Source organism: Cylas formicarius, unplaced genomic scaffold, assembly GCF_029955315.1.
Source record: "Cylas formicarius isolate icCylForm1 unplaced genomic scaffold, icCylForm1.1 PGA_scaffold_10__41_contigs__length_53128322, whole genome shotgun sequence".
Classification (NCBI taxonomy): domain Eukaryota; kingdom Metazoa; phylum Arthropoda; class Insecta; order Coleoptera; family Brentidae; genus Cylas; species Cylas formicarius.
Window position 1 is genome coordinate 9,559,887 of NW_026844214.1, and position 20,977 is coordinate 9,580,863.

The 20,977-nt window shown below is 32.0% G+C and overlaps 2 protein-coding genes across 3 annotated transcripts in view; one reads left to right on the forward strand and one right to left on the reverse strand.

The window, feature by feature from the left end:
• LOC132704112 (tyrosine-protein kinase Src42A) overlaps positions 1-18,102 on the reverse strand; it is an 85,901-nt gene extending 67,799 nt beyond the window's left edge. The window contains exon 1 of one of the 2 annotated variants that reach the window (XM_060673903.1): positions 17,540-18,102. In XM_060673903.1, the coding sequence (XP_060529886.1) occupies positions 17,540-17,901 (362 nt within the window). In that variant the 5' untranslated portion in view covers positions 17,902-18,102. Of the gene's footprint in view, positions 1-14,679; positions 14,827-17,539 lie in introns of those variants that run through there. The other variant, XM_060673913.1, reaches the window with a different exon arrangement.
• Positions 18,103-18,149: 47 nt separating this feature from the next.
• On the forward strand, positions 18,150-20,974 carry LOC132697363 (ubiquitin carboxyl-terminal hydrolase 14). The gene is made up of 12 exons (XM_060662807.1): positions 18,150-18,347; positions 18,459-18,637; positions 18,688-18,795; positions 18,851-18,965; positions 19,108-19,283; positions 19,346-19,428; positions 19,597-19,753; positions 19,998-20,063; positions 20,115-20,297; positions 20,363-20,471; positions 20,530-20,712; positions 20,815-20,974. The coding sequence occupies exons 1-12, from the start codon at positions 18,332-18,334 to the stop codon at positions 20,898-20,900; spliced, it is 1,461 nt and encodes a 486-aa protein (XP_060518790.1). The 5' UTR covers positions 18,150-18,331; the 3' UTR covers positions 20,901-20,974.
• Positions 20,975-20,977: the final 3 nt, after the last annotated feature.

Here is a 20,977-nt window from a genome sequence, read left to right on the forward strand (position 1 = left end):
CTGCAATTTTGCAGGGATCAAACGTAGGGTGTAAAAAGCGTTAATATATTTTAATGGTATAATCTTATACTTGTAACGCTAGTCAAAATGTCCGAACCAACCCATATGAATGCAACACCTCCAATATTATGTTTTATTTTGAGTAAGAATTATTTGAGCGTTTCGAACATACATATTTCCACACAGTTATTCATTTTATAAGACCGTCTCAAAAATTATCATTTTATTATAGATATTTTTGTTTTTAACTCCCAATCTTTCGATTCTGGATTTATTCAAACACAGCGAATATTCTTTTTTGGTACTAAAAATTTCATTCAGAAAAACTATTTTTTCTTTATTTTTTATTCCAAAAAGTGATTATTGGAAATTTAAGTTTACTTACCAAGTACAATTAAATTTAAACAAGCATGCGGAATTAATTTGATTTTGATTTATTTATTAAATTACTGACTTTCTTAATTTTCTGAAATAAGTAACATAAAATAATCATTAACCAGTGTATTCTACTTGACATAAACTATTTATGAGTTTATTTTGAATCCAACCCCATAGAATTGCTTCCATATTATATAATAGGTCGCCTCAAAAGGGCCCAAGATATACAATTTGTATTTTTATTACTCAACCCTACATTATACCATTTTTTGATTTTACCGTCAACATTAGTGTGTGTCTCAATGAGGTTTTTGATACATAAAACTTAAGTATTTTTAATCCTGAAATTTTGTACAAATGCAAATGTAAATGAGTTTCAACTTTTTCAATTCATAAAAAGTGTTCACTACATTACGAAAGCGAAATTTACAGCAAAGTGTAATAACAATAAACCAATTTAGAATTAGCATCAGGACATTTAAGTGGCTATTACTTGTTTTTTCACAAACATTTGTCAAAATGTGATTTAAAAATAGCTTTCAGAACTAACAACACAATAGGAAAACTTTTAAAAAACAATAAAACGAAACGTCCAAAATCTCAAAAATCAGGTGTCTACAGGTTGAAATGCGGATCTTGTCCTAAAATTTATATTGGACCAACAGGTAGATCTTTCACGAAACGCATTAATGAACATAAAAGAGCGTTTAAAAACAATAGTCTAGATCCTAATTATGCTACACACTTAAACACAGAAAAACACATTTTTGACGAAAATTTTGATATTTTACATACAGCCACAAAAAGTAGAAAATTAAATTTATTGGAAGCCGTGGAGATTAACAAAATGAGATATTCAAATGTATTGCTTAACGGTTAATTAGATTTAAATACCTCTCCATTATTAAACATAAATTCTGACAACAACATTAATTAAGGGTTTATTGTCATTTTTCGGTATATATAATAGCAGGTAATTTGTAAATATTTGATTGTTGAAATAATTAAAATAATATATATAATTTCGTGAGAATCTGAACTTTTAGTTCTTATTTAGTTTGTTAAATGGATTTTCATCAAGTAAAAGCCACCTCAGTTCAATAATTTCCTATATTTTTAAGCAGAAATCTCAATAGTTCGGTACTTTAAATAGCAAGTCGAACTGACAAATCATTTTAGATGGAACAGACAGGGTTCGGGAGTTCTAGAAACCCGATTTATCGAGCTTTTTAAATAGCACACCCTCTATATTCTTTTATTTTAGAATTCTAGGAATGAAACGAACCCAATTTTGTCAAAGTTTCCCTATACCGTCTTTGAAATAAAAATTTTCGCATATGGACAGAACAAACTTCGTAAAACCTCACGGGAAGAAATATTCTATCTTCATTGATGGGATATTAACTTTCGAAAAAAGCAAGAAAAAAAAATTAAATGAAAATGAGCTTTTACGATGTTGAAGTTATTATTGAGATTTCTTCAAAGGTCCAAACTGTCGAGAAATCTAGGAAATTATTTAGACATAGGAAACTTGAACAAAATCTACTTCTTGTGTACATTGCATACTTGAAAATATTGTAATAACTCGTTGATCCGTTTGCTAGATAGTTCTAATAGGCCATCCATGGCTAACTAACATTTGGTGGTTTTCTAAATGTATTAAATGTCGTTAAAATAAATAATATACACAAATTTTACAAACTCCAAAGTTAGAAACTTGAATCGCAAAATGCGTTTATAATATGAAAAACTAAACGAAAATGAACAAGGATTTACCTATTAAAAGCTAAAATGCACCTGTGTATTTTCCATAGGATAATTTTTCTTTACGTAATCTATTTATTTGATCGAAACAGGCGGATAGTCGCGAATTCTATAAGGCCTAATCATTTATTACCTCACTAATTAATACTAAAACATGCCTATCAATATTTGTTTATTTTTAGTTTTATTTATGTATTTATTGTTTTTTTTTTAATAATTCTTAGCCTAACACCGGCCTCCTTTCTGAAACATCTATAAATAGAATCTCGGATAATGTCAGTTTATCTGTGGGTACCAGTCGCCGCTTTTTGCAAGAACGTCAAGCGTGTAATTTAAGAGGCATATAAAACATTTACCACTAGGTCTGTTAGAGAGACACAGCCAATAATTAAGGTTTTTATTATTTGTGTTTTATTATTTTTACCGACGGACGGCCGAGAGGAAATATTTGCAGTTGACTTGGCGCCCGGGTCCCGGCTTTTCCTTTTTCATTTTCATTTCGTTTCGTCGACGAGAACGAACATAACGGTTAGCTGTGTTTTTTTTCTATCCATTAACTCCATTTGCCACATATCCAGTACACTGACGTCGCGGCCAAAATTTCGTTTGGCGGAAATCAGTTACAACCAAAATCTACCATAGTTTGTATTTCGGAAAAACATTTACTATGAAATTATGGACTATAATCACCATTTTATAAATAAATAAATTATTATCTAATAGACTGTACTTCCTTGTCCTTTGTAAACTTCCTGGATTCACTATTAAGAGGCATAAACTGATACCACGTATCTACACGAACCAAAACTTATACGACGTTCTCGACATTGGCTAATATAATTAGCATTATCAGCTGACATAAATACTTAAGAGTAACTTAGTGGAAAAACAACGAATTTTCTTAGTTTGTAGGTACTTGTTGTTCAATTTATTTAGATAACATTTTAATTGTCTGTAACTCTTTTGCTTTTAAAGATATCAATGTAAACAAAAAAATAAAATGTATGGTTGGCATCCAATATTTTTCCAAGTGGAACACTAAAAACAATTTTGACATATAAGCCTACATCATATTTTTTTAAATGAAACACCTGTATATTATATACGTGTTTAATAGATCATCTTATTCCGATTACAATGATGTAACACACTTTACCACTCGTTTTTGACAAATGGCAAAAACAATTTTTTTTTTATATAATTTCAAAGAGTGCCGTGATTGACTGCAACAACAATAATTATTTAAAAATTAAAGTAGAACAAAAACACTAAAATGTACGTGACCACCATTTTCCTGAACACATTTCCTATACACTCTACACACATTTAGTAACGTTTCCGGATTGTCTCTGAAATCATTTGTCGAAATGCCACGACGTTATTACAAGGAGTTCTCTTTATGTGTTTAAAAATCCATTAAACTTTAAGTCAAGGCTGTTGGCTGGCCAATCCATTGTTTCGCAGCTCCCTATCCAACCCCTGGGATATTCCATGTTAAGAAAATTTTTAACTTGCACAACATTGTGAAGGCACCGTCTTGCTGCCATATAATCAGCGCTGATATATTTAGGGCTAAATCTTCCATATAATGTTCTATTTGATGCTTTAATGCAAATAATGATCTCCAGTTAACTTTTGATCAAACCAAAATATGCCCATCTGTGACACCACATCATACATTAATTATTGGTATCCCTGGGTTTTTATTTCGTGTATTGTTATGTAGGATTACTTAAAGATCGATATTGCGTATTTTGTCTATTACAACATTTTCTTGCAGTGAACGAACTTTCATCAGTCCATAAAATGTTTTTCAAAAAATTACTAGTCTCATTATGTCCATTTCAAAAATCCAAACAAAACTGCATTTGACATTGTTCGGCACTTAGTTTTTGAGTTTTACGAAATTTAAATGCATTCCTTCAAAAACTGGATCTGCTGGAATGCTAATATGTTTGTCTTATTTTCTTCATTTAAAACATTATCATTCCGGCATACCTTTTTAGCATTTAATACGTTACCGTTTTCTGCAAGTTTCTTTGGAAATATCTGATTTGAAGGAGCTTTTATTATTCAGAAAGTTTACTTGAAGCATATCAAATAAATTTTAGCGACTTGAACAATAATTCAACCATCAACCTTTTTTACTAATAAGTCAAACTTAAACATATTTTTGTCAGTCAGGGCACTGTTTGAAATTATATAAAAATATTGTATTTTTGCTGATTTGTCAAAAACAGGTGGATTAAAATATAGAGTATGTTTCATCATTGTAATGGGAAAAAGATGTTCTATTAAACACATATATATACGGTGTTCATTTAAAAAAATATATAATGTAGGTTTTTATGTCAGAAAATTGATAGTGTTTTGTTTTATACGTCACTTGGCTACTAACCCTAAATTTTATTTTTTGTTTACCTCGATATCTCTAAAAACAAAAAAGTTGCAGCCAATTAAAATGTTATCAAATGTCCCTAACATTTGTACTGGCAATTTAACATCATATTTATTCAAATATCTCGCATCCCCTGTGTTATAGACGAAACCTTAAACGCTCTCTCGACACGATATACGATAATACGATATTGTTCATATCAAATTATCACATCTTTAAGTTTTTCATTTATCGCCAATAATTTATCCATAAAACGGAAATTTCTAGGATCTATTAGAAGTTTTTGCCCACAAACGAGGTACCCTGTATATAATTCCAACAATGTTCGAAATACGGGATATAGCACTGGCTCTCCTTAGTTTCCTGGTATAGGAATTTTTCCAATGGTGTAAATAATTTTTATTTCGTGTATTTGTATAGGATTGTTTAAAGACCAATATCGCGTATTTTGTCTATTACAAACCTTTCTTGTAGTGAACGAACTTTCATCAGTCCATAAAATGTTTTTCAAAAAATTATTATTCTCATTATGTCTATTTAAAAAATCCAGACAAAACTGCATCTTCTTGTTCTACACTTAATTTTAGAGTTTTAGGAAATTTAAATGCATTATATTCATATTTTTTCAAAACTGAGTGGATTAATTCCCGAAAAATACCTGTCTTTTCATATACTCTAGTAGAGTAGTAGAGAAAACTGGAGGTGCTTCACAGAATCCTAATATCCTATAGATATATCCTTATTTTCTTCATTTTAGCATTTAATACGTTACCGTTTTCTGCAAATTTCTTTGCCAGCCTTGGCAATATCCGTTTTAAAGGACCTCGGCGCTCTGGATAAAATCTAATATACGGACTATACTAATATAATTATTGTTGTTGCAGTCAGTCACGGCACTCTTTGAAATTACATAAAAATTTCCTATTTTTGCTGATTTGTCAAAAACAAGTGGACTAAAATATAAAGTGTGTTACATCATTGTAATCGGAATACGATATTCTATAATATACAGGGTGTTCCATTAAAAAATATATGATGTAGGCTTATATGTCAAAAAGTTGATAGTGTTTTGTTTTGTGCGTCACTAACCAAAAACTTGGCTACTAACCCTACATTTTGTTTTTTAGTTACAGCCACTTAAAATGTTATCAAGATAAATTTAACGCACTGTACTTGTGCTTTTACTTCTTCTATTTTTACAAAAATTTAAAAATTGCACATTGTAAACATTTATTTATTAAACTTACCTTAAAACTCGTTGTTATAAGATTTAACACTCAAAAAAGCATACGTAGCACTATTTACAAAATTATTTTTCTACCGCCAAAACTGAAACCTCCAATCGTGCAGATCGTTCGTGGGCAAAGTGTCCGTTCCTTTAAGACGTTTCGTTAGTTACTGTCGCGAGTCACTTCGGGTATTTCCGGTACTTTAATTGCAGGTTTAGGAGCGAACCGATCCTTTCAGTAGATTTTAAACGCTATTTTAAAGGTTTTTAGTTCTGATAATATAGTATTGTAAAACTTAATGCACATAAAAGCTTAAAACAGAGAATCCTCTAACCAATACTGTAGTATAGTGATAGTGGTACTATCACTTTCACTGGAAAGTAATGTCGTTTTTGCGCATGTGAATATTTGTTCACCACTTATTGTATAAACGTACACTTTAAAACATCGCACATATAAAAGTAAGAGTGGCTTATTGACTTGTGATCATTAAAAAAAAAACTTTAAACCGTTTTGATAGAAAAAAGTGCGTTAGAGGTTCGCAAATGCCCAAGATGGTTTGCAAAGTTTAGATCCGGTAATTTTGAGCTTTCCGACTCACTTCGATCCGGAAGATAAGCAACAAGGAGATCCTTGTCAGGCAATTGGAGAGTTGTCGCAAGCACTTAACCAACCTTGGTCGACAATTCGAGGGCATTTAAGTACAGATAGATAAGCCACGCAGAGCAGCTAATCGGACTACTTCGTGCAACTTATTGCTAGAAAGGCACAAAAAGAAAGGGTTTTTGGGTCGCTTCATTACAGTGGATGAGAAATGGGTCTTACATGACAATTCGAAACGCAAAAGACAATGGCTGTCCCAAATGATACACCATGACCGACTGCGAAACTGGACAGCTCTTGTGTGTTTGGTGGAATATTCGCGCATTTGTAAACTTTCAAGTTCTGAAACCTGGACAAACAGTCGATGCTGACCTTTATTGTCAACAGTTGGATCGTGTCAAACAATCTCTGACCAAACAATGTCCAGTTTTGGTAAACAGAAAAGGCGTTATTCTGCACCGTGACATAGCGCAAAGAAACGCTTTGAAAAAATTAACGTTCTGGGTTGGGAACTACTACCTTATCCACCATACTCACCTGACATTGCGCTGATTATTATTTGTTTAGATAAATGCAAAACTTCCTAACTAGAAAGAAAATTAATAACTTTAAAAATCAACCAATTAATTTTTTTAAATCAAGCATTGAAAATTTATTACAAAGATGGCAAAGTGACATGACAATGATCGCAATTATGTTATTGATTAAAAATAAAACTAATCAAATACATATGTAGTTTAAAATAACTTTTTTATTTTGCATTTTAGAAAAAAAAGTTTAATACAAAAGTTGTAGTTTAATGTGTTGATTGAATATATAATATTTAATATTAAATATAGACATTAATCCCTACAGCTTTTGTATTTGCATTAAACTTCTAAAATGTAAAATAAAAAAGTCAGAGGATGGATTACGCGGCACATATTGGCTGATGCCTCAAGTTATATTAATCCTTTGAATTTGAAGTGATATTTGGTATTAACGCAGATAAGTTTATCGAAAATAAGTATGATCCTCTTGAAAATCATTTAAATAGGCGGATGATGATTTATACTATAATATCGATATTGCCGTTTCTTTAAAATAATATTATAATTTATCATTTTCAAGTCCGCAATTCAATTAAATACTAGTTCATATTTTAAAAACCAGCGCTCTCACCATTTCGACAAGAGAACAGCATCCTATCAAAATTTAGTCGTGCACTATATTTTTGAACTTTTAAAAATGTTGAACACCGTATCTCGGACTGGAGCCTTCAGTTGGAATAGCTGACAGAGTGCTGAAACCCGGGACTAAGATAGTCGAGGGTTGTAACTGTGGGACCCTCCACGTCTTAGGATCGAGAGTGTCAGTCAGAGCCTTTCATCGCAACTACGAACGCTGGTTGGAATATCCTAACACGACACCTCCACATCATGTGTTTATATGTGTGTGTGGGCTACAACTGCATATGGGTGTGTTTAGAAGAGGAAAAGTACCGAGTAAAAGTACTGGAGGGACAGCTCTAGGCGAGGCAGCGCATAATGGATCAAATGCAGCGCCCTGGTCCTAAAGGACAGAGACGCATAGCGGATAGAATAGGAACATTTTCATTTGGACTAATTATTTGTAGATAAACAAATGTGCCAATACATTCCTTGAAATTTAACCGGCTGACTATTATATCCTAACTAAACAAAACCAGTGAATTAGGAAGTGAAAATATACAGGAAACAACAAAAGATAAAAATACTGAATCAATGGGAATATTTTCTTAAAATCTAGCGTTAATTGTTTTATTTCTTTCTGTTTATTATCTCTACGCCGAATTTTAGACTTGTCGCCAAGTTTTAAATAACTATGATCATGTTTTCCGAAAAGGAAACTTTTATCACTTAGTTTTCATTTATGGCTTTTTATAGCTTTAAAAGCCGTCATTGTTTTTCGGTTCAAACACCGTACATACATACAAACCTTAATGTTTAACGAATATTAAGATAAGTTCAAATAAACATTCGCTGGCGTTTAGTTTTCAGTTGTCCTAATGATTCGTAGTTACAATTTTTTTCTTCCTTCGTTTGCTTCAATTACATAACATTTTGGAAAATAACAGAAGAAATACAATTGGAAAAAACATTCTTTGGTTATGTTTCAAAGGTATTTACGATAAATCCCCACACATCAAGCCGCAGTGAATTACAATATCTATAACCATTTGATGGAAACCATAATTTGCAATTTATTCGTTTGTATTCGTTTACCAATTAGTTCTATAACCACCAGTAATTAATTAAAAGTTAATTTTCTGCAGTCGAAACAATACAGAGAACCGCAGAAACTGGTAATCAATCCGCAAGTTAATTTTGATTACAACATAATCTTGAACTAAAAACAACAGATGATTAAAAAATAAACTGCACGTTATTGAATTCTTCAGATCTTCACTTTCTCTTCGTATATTACGACCATCTGGATTTGTTCATGACAACGTAGAAATTAAGCAATAACTCAACTTAAATTTAGTTACAGTTAACTTAGGTAGCGATCAATTTTTTTGAATAAGAATGGTAGTCAAGTGCAAGGCATGTAATATAATGATGATGATTGCTCTCCTGCTAATTGATGCTCTACTGTCCTTGAAATTAGATTCCAGAAGTTCCGAAGTTATGAACTTCATTAATACTATACCTTTTTATCAAAGCATTCCAAAAGATTCATAAAATAAATTTTTTCCTAAGCCTATTATCATCACAAAACAGTGAACATGCCTACATATATTCGCCACCGTGATATATGAGTGATATACGAACGGCTAAAATATGGAACAAATTCATTAAAAAATCAGGTATTGGATTTTAAGAAAAACGCTCGCGCATCTTTCGCAGTAAATAGAAAATATACGAGGTGGGCCAAAATGTAGATATCGATACCAAGTTCTTTTTTTTAAATGGAACGCCAATTTTTTAAATGCATTTTTGAATTTCGCGCCAAATGTCACGCATAATTCATGTAGCATATACTCTATACTATCTCTTACTTTTATGAGCAAAAAAATAAAAAACAGAAATTTAATTTTGTAAAGTAAGGAAAGTGAATATGCGCATCTAAATGAATGAAATAGAGAATTGAAATTTTTATTTTTATTGGATATTCAGGCAAAACGAGAATGTATAACTTAAGGTGTTGAAAATGAAATTGTGACCATTTAACAACTTTACTGGTACCAGCTTCTTCCTGGTCATTTCTAAATAAATCTTCTGTTTTTTATTCTTTTGCTCATAAAAAGAGATAAGAATAGGGTATGCTACATGAATTATGCGTAAAATTTGACGAAAATGGATTTAAAAAATTAATGTTCTATTTTTTAAACAAGGAACTTGGTATCGACATCCACTTCTGTATTTCTTCTGTTTATTGCAAAACACGCACAAGAAAAAATTAAGCATGCGAGCATTTTTCTTGAAATCCAATATCTGATTTTTACATGAGTTTGTTCCATATTTTAGCCGTTCACTGTATATTGCATTGATAAACTTCTCCATTTACTCGTTTATTAATAACGCTGCGATCGGCTCGTACCAAATTACTGCTTTACTTGTTCACAAAATTTCTCATTCTTATTTAATTATAATTTTATATTTATATGCTACAATCTATTGCACAATTGTAATTAATATTTTATCACTTATTTTTATTTTATTATTGAAACAGGCCAAATATTTCAAAAGTTAATGTTTACGGCGAGTTTCTACTCTATATTCTATCGTCCAATATTAAACACAGTTTCGGAAGATATGTAACCGGAGTTTACAGAATAATTCTGTAAACTGTAATATAACCTACTAAACTTCAATTATCCATAATTCACTATTCACACTTTTGTAATATTTAAAATGTGGATTTATTAATAAAATGAAAAAAAAAAAGAAAAATAAAGCAATTCCCAAAGCAACCCCACAAGAAATATAACGTTAAAATCAGATTGACCACTTGTCCAAGACAAAATGATGTTTGAGATACCACGAATTTACACCATTCCATACATATGCCACTGTGGTCCTTCCTTACATTCAATTCAATTACATTCACTGACCACATATCAGAAGTTCTAAAGAAGTATAACGTCAAAACCAGATTTACCACTTGTCCAAAAATCTCTCAACATCTTCAGTCCGTCAAAGACAAAATTCCATTTGAGATGCCAGGAGTTTACAGCACTCCATGCATATGCGGCAAAGAATACATTGGAGAGACCGGACTAAAAATATCAACTAGACTCAAAGAACACGAAAGAGCTTTACGACTAAGACAAATAAACTCATCAGCTATTGCCGAATCACGAAACCCAATATAAAATTGTATTCGATAAAACTAAAATTCTTGCATGTAATCAATTCTTCTACCAACGAAAAATCCGAGAGTCTATAGAAATCTATAAACAATCTAACAATCTTAACCGCAACTCAGGTCTTTATATGTCACCAATATGGGAATCAGTCATCCGAGACAGAGTAAAATGCGACCCAGTTTCAGTCAAGCTCTGAAGAAGCCAACCGGATGATTGGCGAAACGTCAGCAAGTTCGACTCAACAAAAACCGACGCAGGAGGAATCCAGAAGTTTTGTAAAAAATATAACAGTAGCTTGTGGAAGTTTCTTTGAAAAAACAAAAAACTAATCCTAAAGGTTTAGCTCCGACACGCTCAAACAGTATATAAGCAGGTAGGAACCGCAAGTTCGATTCAACAACCGTCGCAGGAGTAACCCATATTTGTAAATAGTATTACAGTAGTAGTAGTGGCAGTTATTATAGTCAATAGTTACGGTAGTAACTAGTAGGTACACTATAAAAGATAGTTTTTAACCCGGAGGTTCTGGTAAAGAATTGCAGATTTGATTTAATGTATGAATTGAGCAAGGATGAGAGTATCACAGAGCAACATAAATGATTGTCAATGTGCCACATAGTCTGGATCTGACTTATTATATTAACTTATATTAGATTATTCACAATTTTATCTATTTATCCTATAACATGAACCCAATATATATTAATAATTCTAATGATCTGATATTGCGTACTTTAAAAAAGATTATATTAAAAATATATATCTATTTGCAAATAATATACAGTTAATTTGTTTAAACAATAATGATTAAATAATTTCTTACAACCACGATCGGGTCTAGTAGCGAAAGTTGAAGGTTTTTGTTTCATATTACATAAATTAATCATAAGGAATGTTGTCGCCGCAATAGCACCCGCCTAAAACCAACTCGCTAACGCTTTGGTAAGTGCAACCACAATTACGTACCTAAATCTGAAAAATAAATCGAATTCCGATTTAGATATTGATTGAAAATGAGAGTTGCTGTGATTTTTTAAAAACGTACTTCAATAAAATTAGTATCATCTTCGTAGCAAATATTTTTTACTTAAATATTGCTTATTTATGCTGAACTTACACATTTAGTAAACAATTAAGTTGTCTTAAGTGTTTGCTCCTCAAATTTTAAGTATATTGGCTAACATACGGAAGTGGAAATGCCCTATAACTTTTAAAAAGTTTAACGCAGCGATTTGAAATTTGGGTGGGTCAATATAGGCCAAACTCAGGCAATTTTTCCATATTATGAACTCACTCAGTGGACATTTCCAGTTTGGGCGGAAACGACGACAAATTTTTTAAATGGCACACCCTAAACACTTTTGCGTTTTTGAATTCGTGAGACTATTCTCAGCAGGATAGTATGGCCTTTCTTTTTAAAAATTGTTCGTTATTTTGAATAATGTGGTTATGACCATAATAGATACGATTTTCTGTGCCGACTAGTGATGGGAAATATTCTAAATGAAACTTTTTCTTACTTCTCTAATGGAAAATAGCATTAATTGTAATAAACTAATTAATGAAGTAAAAAACATGATCAGTGATATAAATAAAATATTACATAGGCGGCTATGCTTCTGACAATTTTACGTGATTATTAGTTTTGTCGTGTTACTGATTAAATTGTCATGGAAAACAGCCAACTTCCAAATGGAGAAAAAGTTGATAAGCTTCTAATATACGGGGAATGTGGAAGAAGCTCTTGATGAACTCGAACAGTGGAATGAAAAAGCAAAACGGTCTTTTTTATTTACAGGAGGCAATCAATTTTCAGGTCGAATTAGCATTTTGAGAGATTTTCAACAGCAGATATTGTTTATACATTTTCAACTGTTTTATTATGACAGAAAAGTCGAATACTTTTGCGATACGCGGAATGTAGTAAAAACTGTATGTATAAGTATAATGTATAAGTCTGTATTCTGTGTGTTATTTTGCATTTTTCCTTCCTATGAGCTTACTTTTAAAGATTTTTCAAAACGTTGCAAAACAAGTGCCGATTTTAAAAAGTATTTTTCCCACTGGCTATTTGACAAAACGAAATTATCCTAAACAATGATTAGTTTATTAAACTAGGTGCTATTTACCAGTAGGCAGTGAGGAAAAAATTCATTTAGATTTTGTCTCATCACCAATCGATCAGATAAATGGTATATGTGTTGTTATAAATTGTTAAAAGAATGCGAAAAGTGGTCTTATCTTGCAAAAAAAGATAGGGTATGCCCGACGATATAGAAATGGTGTCGAAAAATTGCACATTGGGCGTATATCAAGCTAGTCAAATTTTAAATAGCTGGGTTACAGAGTGGTCCCGGTATTCTTTATATTGACCACGTTGTCGATGAGACAAACCGTTTAAAAGTTACAAAGTGTTCCCACTTTTTCGTGTCGCCCGCCATTCCTTATATTAACCACGCTGCGATCGGATAAATAAACAAAAATTTCCTATTTCCTAGTTTATCCCTCTTGGATTTACTGACTTCTGGCCAAGAATTCGAAGCGATTTGAGGTTCCGACCAGAGGATCATTGCGCCTTTCTGTTAGTCCCGAATCGTATTAAGTTGTTCCTTTATTGTGGTATCACGTCATACTGTCGTTGTTACTAATGAGAACTCGGCATTTCTTCTTTTCAGGGTATTTTCGCCCACCACACGAGAACTCAAAACACTCTAACTTAACACAGTTAAATTTAATTAAGTCTCTTCGAAACATTTAGCATTTAGAGTTTTAACCCAGATGATTCTACATACCACGTTACAATTATTTCCTTTGAACCCCTGTGTTAGAGCCAGTAAATATTTATAGGGAACAATTTTATGATATTTTTTAGAATAAGAGGAACTTCAGTTTAAGATGCACATGTTTTTTCTCAATCCTATTCAAAAGTCATGATTTTTACTGATGGTAACGATCGGCCTTGCGAACACTTTTCTATTAATTTATTACCGAAGACAAGGGTTCCTGCTAGAGCATGGTTCAAGTGTCTTTTGAAGTAGGTATTGAGTTAAACGACGTGTTCCTGAAACGGGTAGTTTTGGTGACGCGACGCCCTGACTACTAGCACTTATGCATTTTACTCCCTTCTATTAGTTTACGGTTTTTATATTGCATGTAAGTGTGTAGGACTCAAATTTACCCCTTGATTAGTTATTCTCTCGACACTTCAAATATTTTATTTTAGACATTTTTTGATGATGAGCCCAAACTGTACTACGACTTTTTTACTTATTGTTTTACTTAAATAGTAGTATTACAACAAAACGACTAAATAAAACTAGAAGAGTTTCGGTAATATAATACAAATTTTTCGGGACTTGTCTATCTCTGAGTATCAGCTAAAATCAAAATCAGAATTGCTATTATTGTGCATAAAGCATTCAAACAAGCTTACGAAAACCTTATTATACCAATGCAAAAAATACCCACACATTAATCGAAATCTTCAGGAAAATGGTGATATTGTTGTTTTCACCATTGAGTTCCTCTAAAAAAAAGCGATCGAGAACCTGCTATTTATTTTTCCACAGCTTTTGTTGCCGACTCCTATAGAAACTTCCAAATTTGCCCACATTTAGAACGCGATATATTTCTTATTTAGTTAAAAGTGTATTCCTTTGACAAAATGTAAAAAATAATTAACCGAACCAATCGAATATTAAGACTGCCGACATATATAAATTTGGCTAATTAATAATCTATCGCAGTCTTGCATATCGGAGGTATGCACATTCCATAAGTATTAGTCAGCTGACCTAATGGCTCTGCTTCCTGTAACAGATTGAGTTACGGTCAGTGGGCACTCTGCACGATCCCTCCAACATTTCACCAATTTTCGAAACGTATGAAATATCACCAAAATGTGCAACCGTTAAAAATTATAAAACACAGACCAAACCAACATAGGTAAGAAATTGACCATAAATCCAGTTACTTACATCCTTAAAGCTGGAAATTTAAATTTTGACGGGAAAAGATCCTTCACGTAAATAATATCTTCACGATTGGATTTCCGCGGGAATAAGTAAACAAATACATTGCGCATACTAATTACAAACGCAAAAACCGTATGTGAAATTTGTCGAGAGATGATGCCGCAATACTAACCACAAAACAGCACTCGGCATTTTATCGAGGAAACCGGAATAAGTTAACAATCACGGTTTCAATAAATAATTCTAAAAATGTGCATAATTGCGATAACGTCAGAATGTCTTTATATTTCATTGAAGTAACATAATTTAAAAGCTTCCCGAGATCAAGAATTATGTTTTTTTTTATGTTCGCGTGATGAATGAATTTAAACGGTTTTACAACAATGTTTATTCCTGTGGTTAAACGCACGAGGTGGCGACGTTATATGAACAACATATAATATTTAAAAAATCCATTTCTAAAGCCTGGTAGACACTATGCAATTTTTACATCTATTTTTTTTCTTGAATTTGTAACTAGAAATCGACGCAAAGCGTATAGTTTCATAAACTAGTACCTTTAACTTGAATTAAAAACTAAATAAAGTCGAAATTACGAAAGATGTATGTATTTACAAAGAAAGCCATTTAGCTCCACTTTTTCAAAACTCTGGGATAAATATCCGGGCATGAAAAGTGGAAAAAGCACTCGACCGGGCCGTTGTATCTACTCCCAGACAGAATGCGCTCATTCTTTCATCGCAAGTATTGAATTTTAACCAGGAAAATTCCAAACTATTATAAAACAGGTCAATCAACACTTAAAAAACAATATATTTTTGAGAGTTTTTTCTGCCGAATGTTCCGGTTTTTTTTTGCTTTTAAAAAATGGACAATTATTAATGAAAATATAATTTTACGATTTTTCGTACCTTTTTTCCTAAAAAAATTATATATTTTAAATTTACCACGGTTTATGTATGCATTTAGTCGTCCTTTTTTTTTGTCGTAAAAGAAAAGATTGTCGGGCACGGTTTTTTTTTAATATCTGGTAATGCATGCTCTTTTAAATCTCTAGTCCCTAGTAATTCTAACATCATGTTAAAATTAGCACTCTTAGAAGTTGCTGAACTTCCTGAATATTTTATTTACGGAATGAATCACTTTTTGTCGTAAATTTGTGGTAAAAGAAAAAAATATCGCGTACTGTTTTCTTCAAAAAATTTAAATTTGTACTAAATTTTTTATTTATTTATGGATTAGATGCCACTTTTTTGTGATACATTTATAGTAAAAAAAATGAGTCGCAAACTTTCCCGTTCAGCCCCTTAAAACAAACAGAAGCAAATTTTAATTATGCTCCAAACATCTGTTTGCTGTTTTTCATTAAATGCGGCCAAGTGGTCAGATGTCCTAGAGATTCATGAAAAAAACTAAAATACTAATAAAACGCTACTTGATATTTTTTTCTCTTTTAAAACATTTGGAAAATGCAAACTTTTATGGCGATAGTGCCAACATTCGTTGTACATTACCAGTTACAAGAATTTTTTTGCCTTTTACAAAAAATGTACGTTCAAAAGATACACTCGTTCCGTAAATATAATATTTAAAAAGTGAAAGTTTCAAATTTCGTATGAAATCAGCACTACTAAAATTTTTTTTTCTTTTACGACGAATTCTTTTACTAAGGATTTTTTTAAAAACAGCACGAAAAATTTTTTAAGTTTTAACAAATGGGCTTCCTTGAACCGATTTTTTTTATATGCAAATATGCATACAAGATGCCAAGTTGAGCTATTTGCAAAGTGAGCAAGAGTGCACACTTTCACTCGTTTCTGTTTTAGTCAGGAATATTGAAGAATAACAACGCTTATATGCGTCTAAGAGTGTTTTTGTTTACATATTCGCAAGTGGATTAAAACTAATACTACAACAAACAAAAAGAATATCGGTTCTACTCGCTCGTTTGATCTGCTTGTATATATTATATTCATATAAGTTTTGAAGCGAACATCAAAAAATGTTGACGGAAATTCCTCTTAATTCAATAAGACCTCTTATTTCAAATGTCGCTTTTAGCCAAGAACATATTGCGGTGGCCGACAATCTATATGGTAGCTGAGAGTTCCGCAATTCAATAGTTTTCAGTTCGGAAGTAGTATTTTTTTGACAGTATTTTGTCACAATATGGCGAAGATTCCATTAAATTTGCAGGTAAAAAAAGTTAATGTGGAGATCGCTGTTTAGAATGAAAATGACGCAAAATGCAGATTAATCTATGAAATTTAGGGGCATGCGCTGAAGACGATACTTATTCCAAAATTCGCTTTCAACCAATAAGACTTTTAAGTTTTCAATATAATCGCTTAGAGTTCCAGTATTCGAAAATTTTCAGTTGCCTTTTAAGGCAACAAACACAATTTTCTCAAAAAATGCCTAGATGATATTAAGTTTTTGAAGAAAAAACGACAACTTAAACGAGTATGTCATACTCGTTTAAATTGTATCAATGTTGCCATATTAACCGCCCCTACAGATGTAATAATAATCTAATAGAAATGGTTATATTGAGTACGCTGTAAAACCATCTTATACTGGGTTTTATGATTGAAAGAAGATATTAATTTGTAAAGTATTACAATGTGAAAAATCAATCCAAATACCCTCAATGATTACCATAAAGTGATTAAAAAAAGAGACGGTTTAGTTTTGGTTAGTTTAGTTTCCAAAGTGTTTTTACTAAAATATTGGAAGGAAACTTCTGTTGCACTATTAGTTCAAAATAAATTATTGCGATATTGAATCTACAAATATCCCGTTTTATATTACATAGCTTAAATAAAAAACTTAATTTCTCCCACTAGCTGAAATTGGTACTTACGGTTCTGCTTCAATGCTCTTTAACTTAGCAACATAATTAGAAGGAATATAACCCTCTTGTCTCGTTCTTTTACTCCTCGCAAGCCACCAATCACCTTGAGTGTCATTTAATATTTCTAAGTGTTCACCTTTCCGAAAACTCAAGTCTTCATCAGTTCTAGCATCATAATCATATAACGCCACAAATATTCTTGAATTGGGCTGTTCGGGTTCTGCTGGAGGTCTCACGGCCTCTGAAGGAGTTGCTGTTTGCACAGGATTTACCTGTTGAATATTTTGTTGAATGTTTTCTTCGATGGGATCGGATCGTTCCCTCTGTGGTCTAGGATTAGGATTTTTGGGTTCGCCAAAACAATTGCCCATTTTTAGAACTTTTTCACACACTCGTCGCGAAATCGAACATTACCGATATATTATCTGTAAAACTTACAAAGTTCAAACGATCTAATTAAACACAAAAGAACGGAAACAACAATGAGTTACAAATAATAATGCATTTCTACCCGTCAACCTCGAATAACCACAGCAAATTATAAAGGAAAGGCAAATTTTACTCTCACATCTGGAAACTTTCATTCTTTGTAATGATTCAGTTGGTAACAGCAGGACTGATCAACTGTCTAAAATTTACCAACCAACAAATACTGTGATTTGTGTTTCTCATGCTGTGACTAGTAAATTTGGTAGTAATATTTGGAAACACAAAATTTTGTAAAGCAGGAACAGTGTGTTAGTATTTCTATAACTTTTGTACAGTTTTATATTTTGGTAAAAAATAACCAGCGAAACAAGCATGCCGCAATATAAGAGTAAGTTGAAACGAGAGGTTGGCTTAACCTATATTTGGACACCGCAAGATTACATATTTATGTTTTGTTAATTATAAACTTGAGTAAAGTAAGTATATCTTCATATTTTAGTTAAAGTAAAATGGGGAAAAGAAAGTTTTAAAGATATCGAAGTTAATAACGAAGAACCCCCAATGTTGTTTAAGGCTCAGCTCTTTGCCTTAACTGGTGTCCAACCAGAAAGACAAAAAGTTATGATCAAAGGGGTCACGTTAAAAGACGATAGTTGGGAAAATTTCAGCCTGAAGGATGTAAGTACATTGCAATTGTGTAGTCATGAATTTTTATTCCTTTGTTTAAGGGTGTAACTGTTTTGTTAATGGGTAGTAAAGAGGAAGATGTTCCAAAAGAGCCTGTAGAAAAAACTGTGTTTGTAGAAGATATGAATGAGAGTGAATTAGCAACTGCTGTATGTTGCACATTTTTTTAAATAATTTTTTGCTTTCAATTTCATATATTTATAGTTAGATTTGCCAGCTGGTTTGACAAATTTAGGAAATACATGCTATATGAATGCTACAGTACAGTGTCTTAGAACTGTTCCTGAACTGAGAGAGGCTCTTCAAAATTATCAAGGAGGTATGAATGTAAAATGTGTTTGTTTTTGAGTAGTTGAGGGTATTTTTTCCATAATAAGAACTTACACCTTTAGAATATTTGTTATAGAGTAGATTTTTCTTTTAAAAAAATACAATTTCATCAATTAAACTATCTTTGGCAGGAGTTGCTGCGGCGGGTGGAGTAATACCAGCCCAATCAATCACAGCCGCCCTTAGAGATCTCTATTCGACAATGGATAAGGGTCATACTGTGCCTCCCATTGTACTTTTACAAGTCTTGCATATGGCGTTCCCCAGATTTGCTGAAAAAAATGAACATGGAGGATTCGCACAACAGGTGTTATTTTTATAGTCTTAATAACATTAAAAACTTTATTTACATAGAACTGTTTTCTTTAGGATGCTAATGAATTTTGGACAGAATTGGTGAGGATGTTGCAACAAAAGTTGCCTGCAAAACCAAGTGAACAAGAACAATATAAGTAAGTAATAGACCCAAACCTGCTAATTCTAACTTCCATTGTCTTTATGTGACTTACATTTTGGGACAGATGGATGGATGGAAAATTATTGCTGGGTTTTACCTAAACCATATTACAAAATAATTTTGCTTGACAAATCATACCTCGAATGATTAAGTAAACTTTTAGGTCATTAGTAGATCAATATTTTGGAGGAACATTTGATGTTGAATTAAAATGTGATGAAGCACCAGATGAAAATATTGCAAAGAGTAAAGAACAATTTTTACAGCTAAGTTGTTTTATTTCACAAGATGTTCGATACATGCATTCCGGGCTTAAATCGGTGAGTGTAGGTTCATAAATAGTTTAAATTTAATGAAGCAGAAGTCATATATTTGACTCTATGTCAAACAATCAAGCTTTAACTAAAGATTTCAAATTTTTATCGTTATTGTATACTTTAATTTCTAATTTTACTTTTAGCAAAGAACATTCCTTATTTCTTACAAATGTCACATTTTCCATCCATTTTACAAATATTTCATCTTTATGTAAATTTTTTGCTTATGTGTTTTATTGATTTTTAGAAAATGCAGGAGAAAATTACCAAAAAATCATTAACATTAGATAGGGATGCAGTGTACACGAAAACGGTAAGATTTAATTTACAAATTATACAAAATATTTTTAATACTGTTTTTTAGTCAAGGATTTCTCGCCTACCAGCTTATTTAACTGTTCAATTTGTTAGATTTTATTATAAAGAGAAAGAATCAATCAATGCCAAAATACTGAAAGATGTAAAGTTTCCCATGGAATTTGATGCATTTGATATATGCACACCAGAACTCCAGGAAAAGTTGGCTCCTATTAGAAGTAAATTTAAAGTAAGTTGAACTGATCCTATCCACATTTGCATTTAATGCATTTTGGTTCAATAATCGATTTTTAGGAATTGGAAGATGCCCAAGTAGAGGCGGCAGCAGCAACAAAGGATAAGGACAAAGGTGACTGCAAACAAAAAGAGGATAAAAAATATGCTCCTTACTGGTTTGAAGATGGTAAGCATTTAATAGTATAACAGTTTATAATAAAACCTCATTTACTTTCTTTTTGCAGACTTGGGTAGTAACAATAGCGGATATTATATATTACAAGCTGTTTTAACACATCGAGGACGTTCATCGTCTAGTGGCCATTATGTGGGCTGGATAAGAATGTCCGGAGACAATTGGGTGAAATGTGATGATGACGCAATTATCCCTGTTACCACTGAAGACATTCTCAAACTCTCAGGAGGAGGTGATTAGCTATTTATTTCATCATGCACTTTAAGAGATTACATTTTGAATAGATAATGTGAATGTGTTATGAAAAATACAATTTTTTGCTTGTTAATTTTAGGAGATTGGCACTGCGCATATGTTCTTCTCTATGGCCCAAAAAGATTAGAACTTACAGAAAAAGAAGAAAACATGATAACTGAATAAAAGGAGTGTATATATCAATATGTCACTCACATAAAATCTGGAATAATAAATACAGAAAGAACATTTTTCATTGTTTT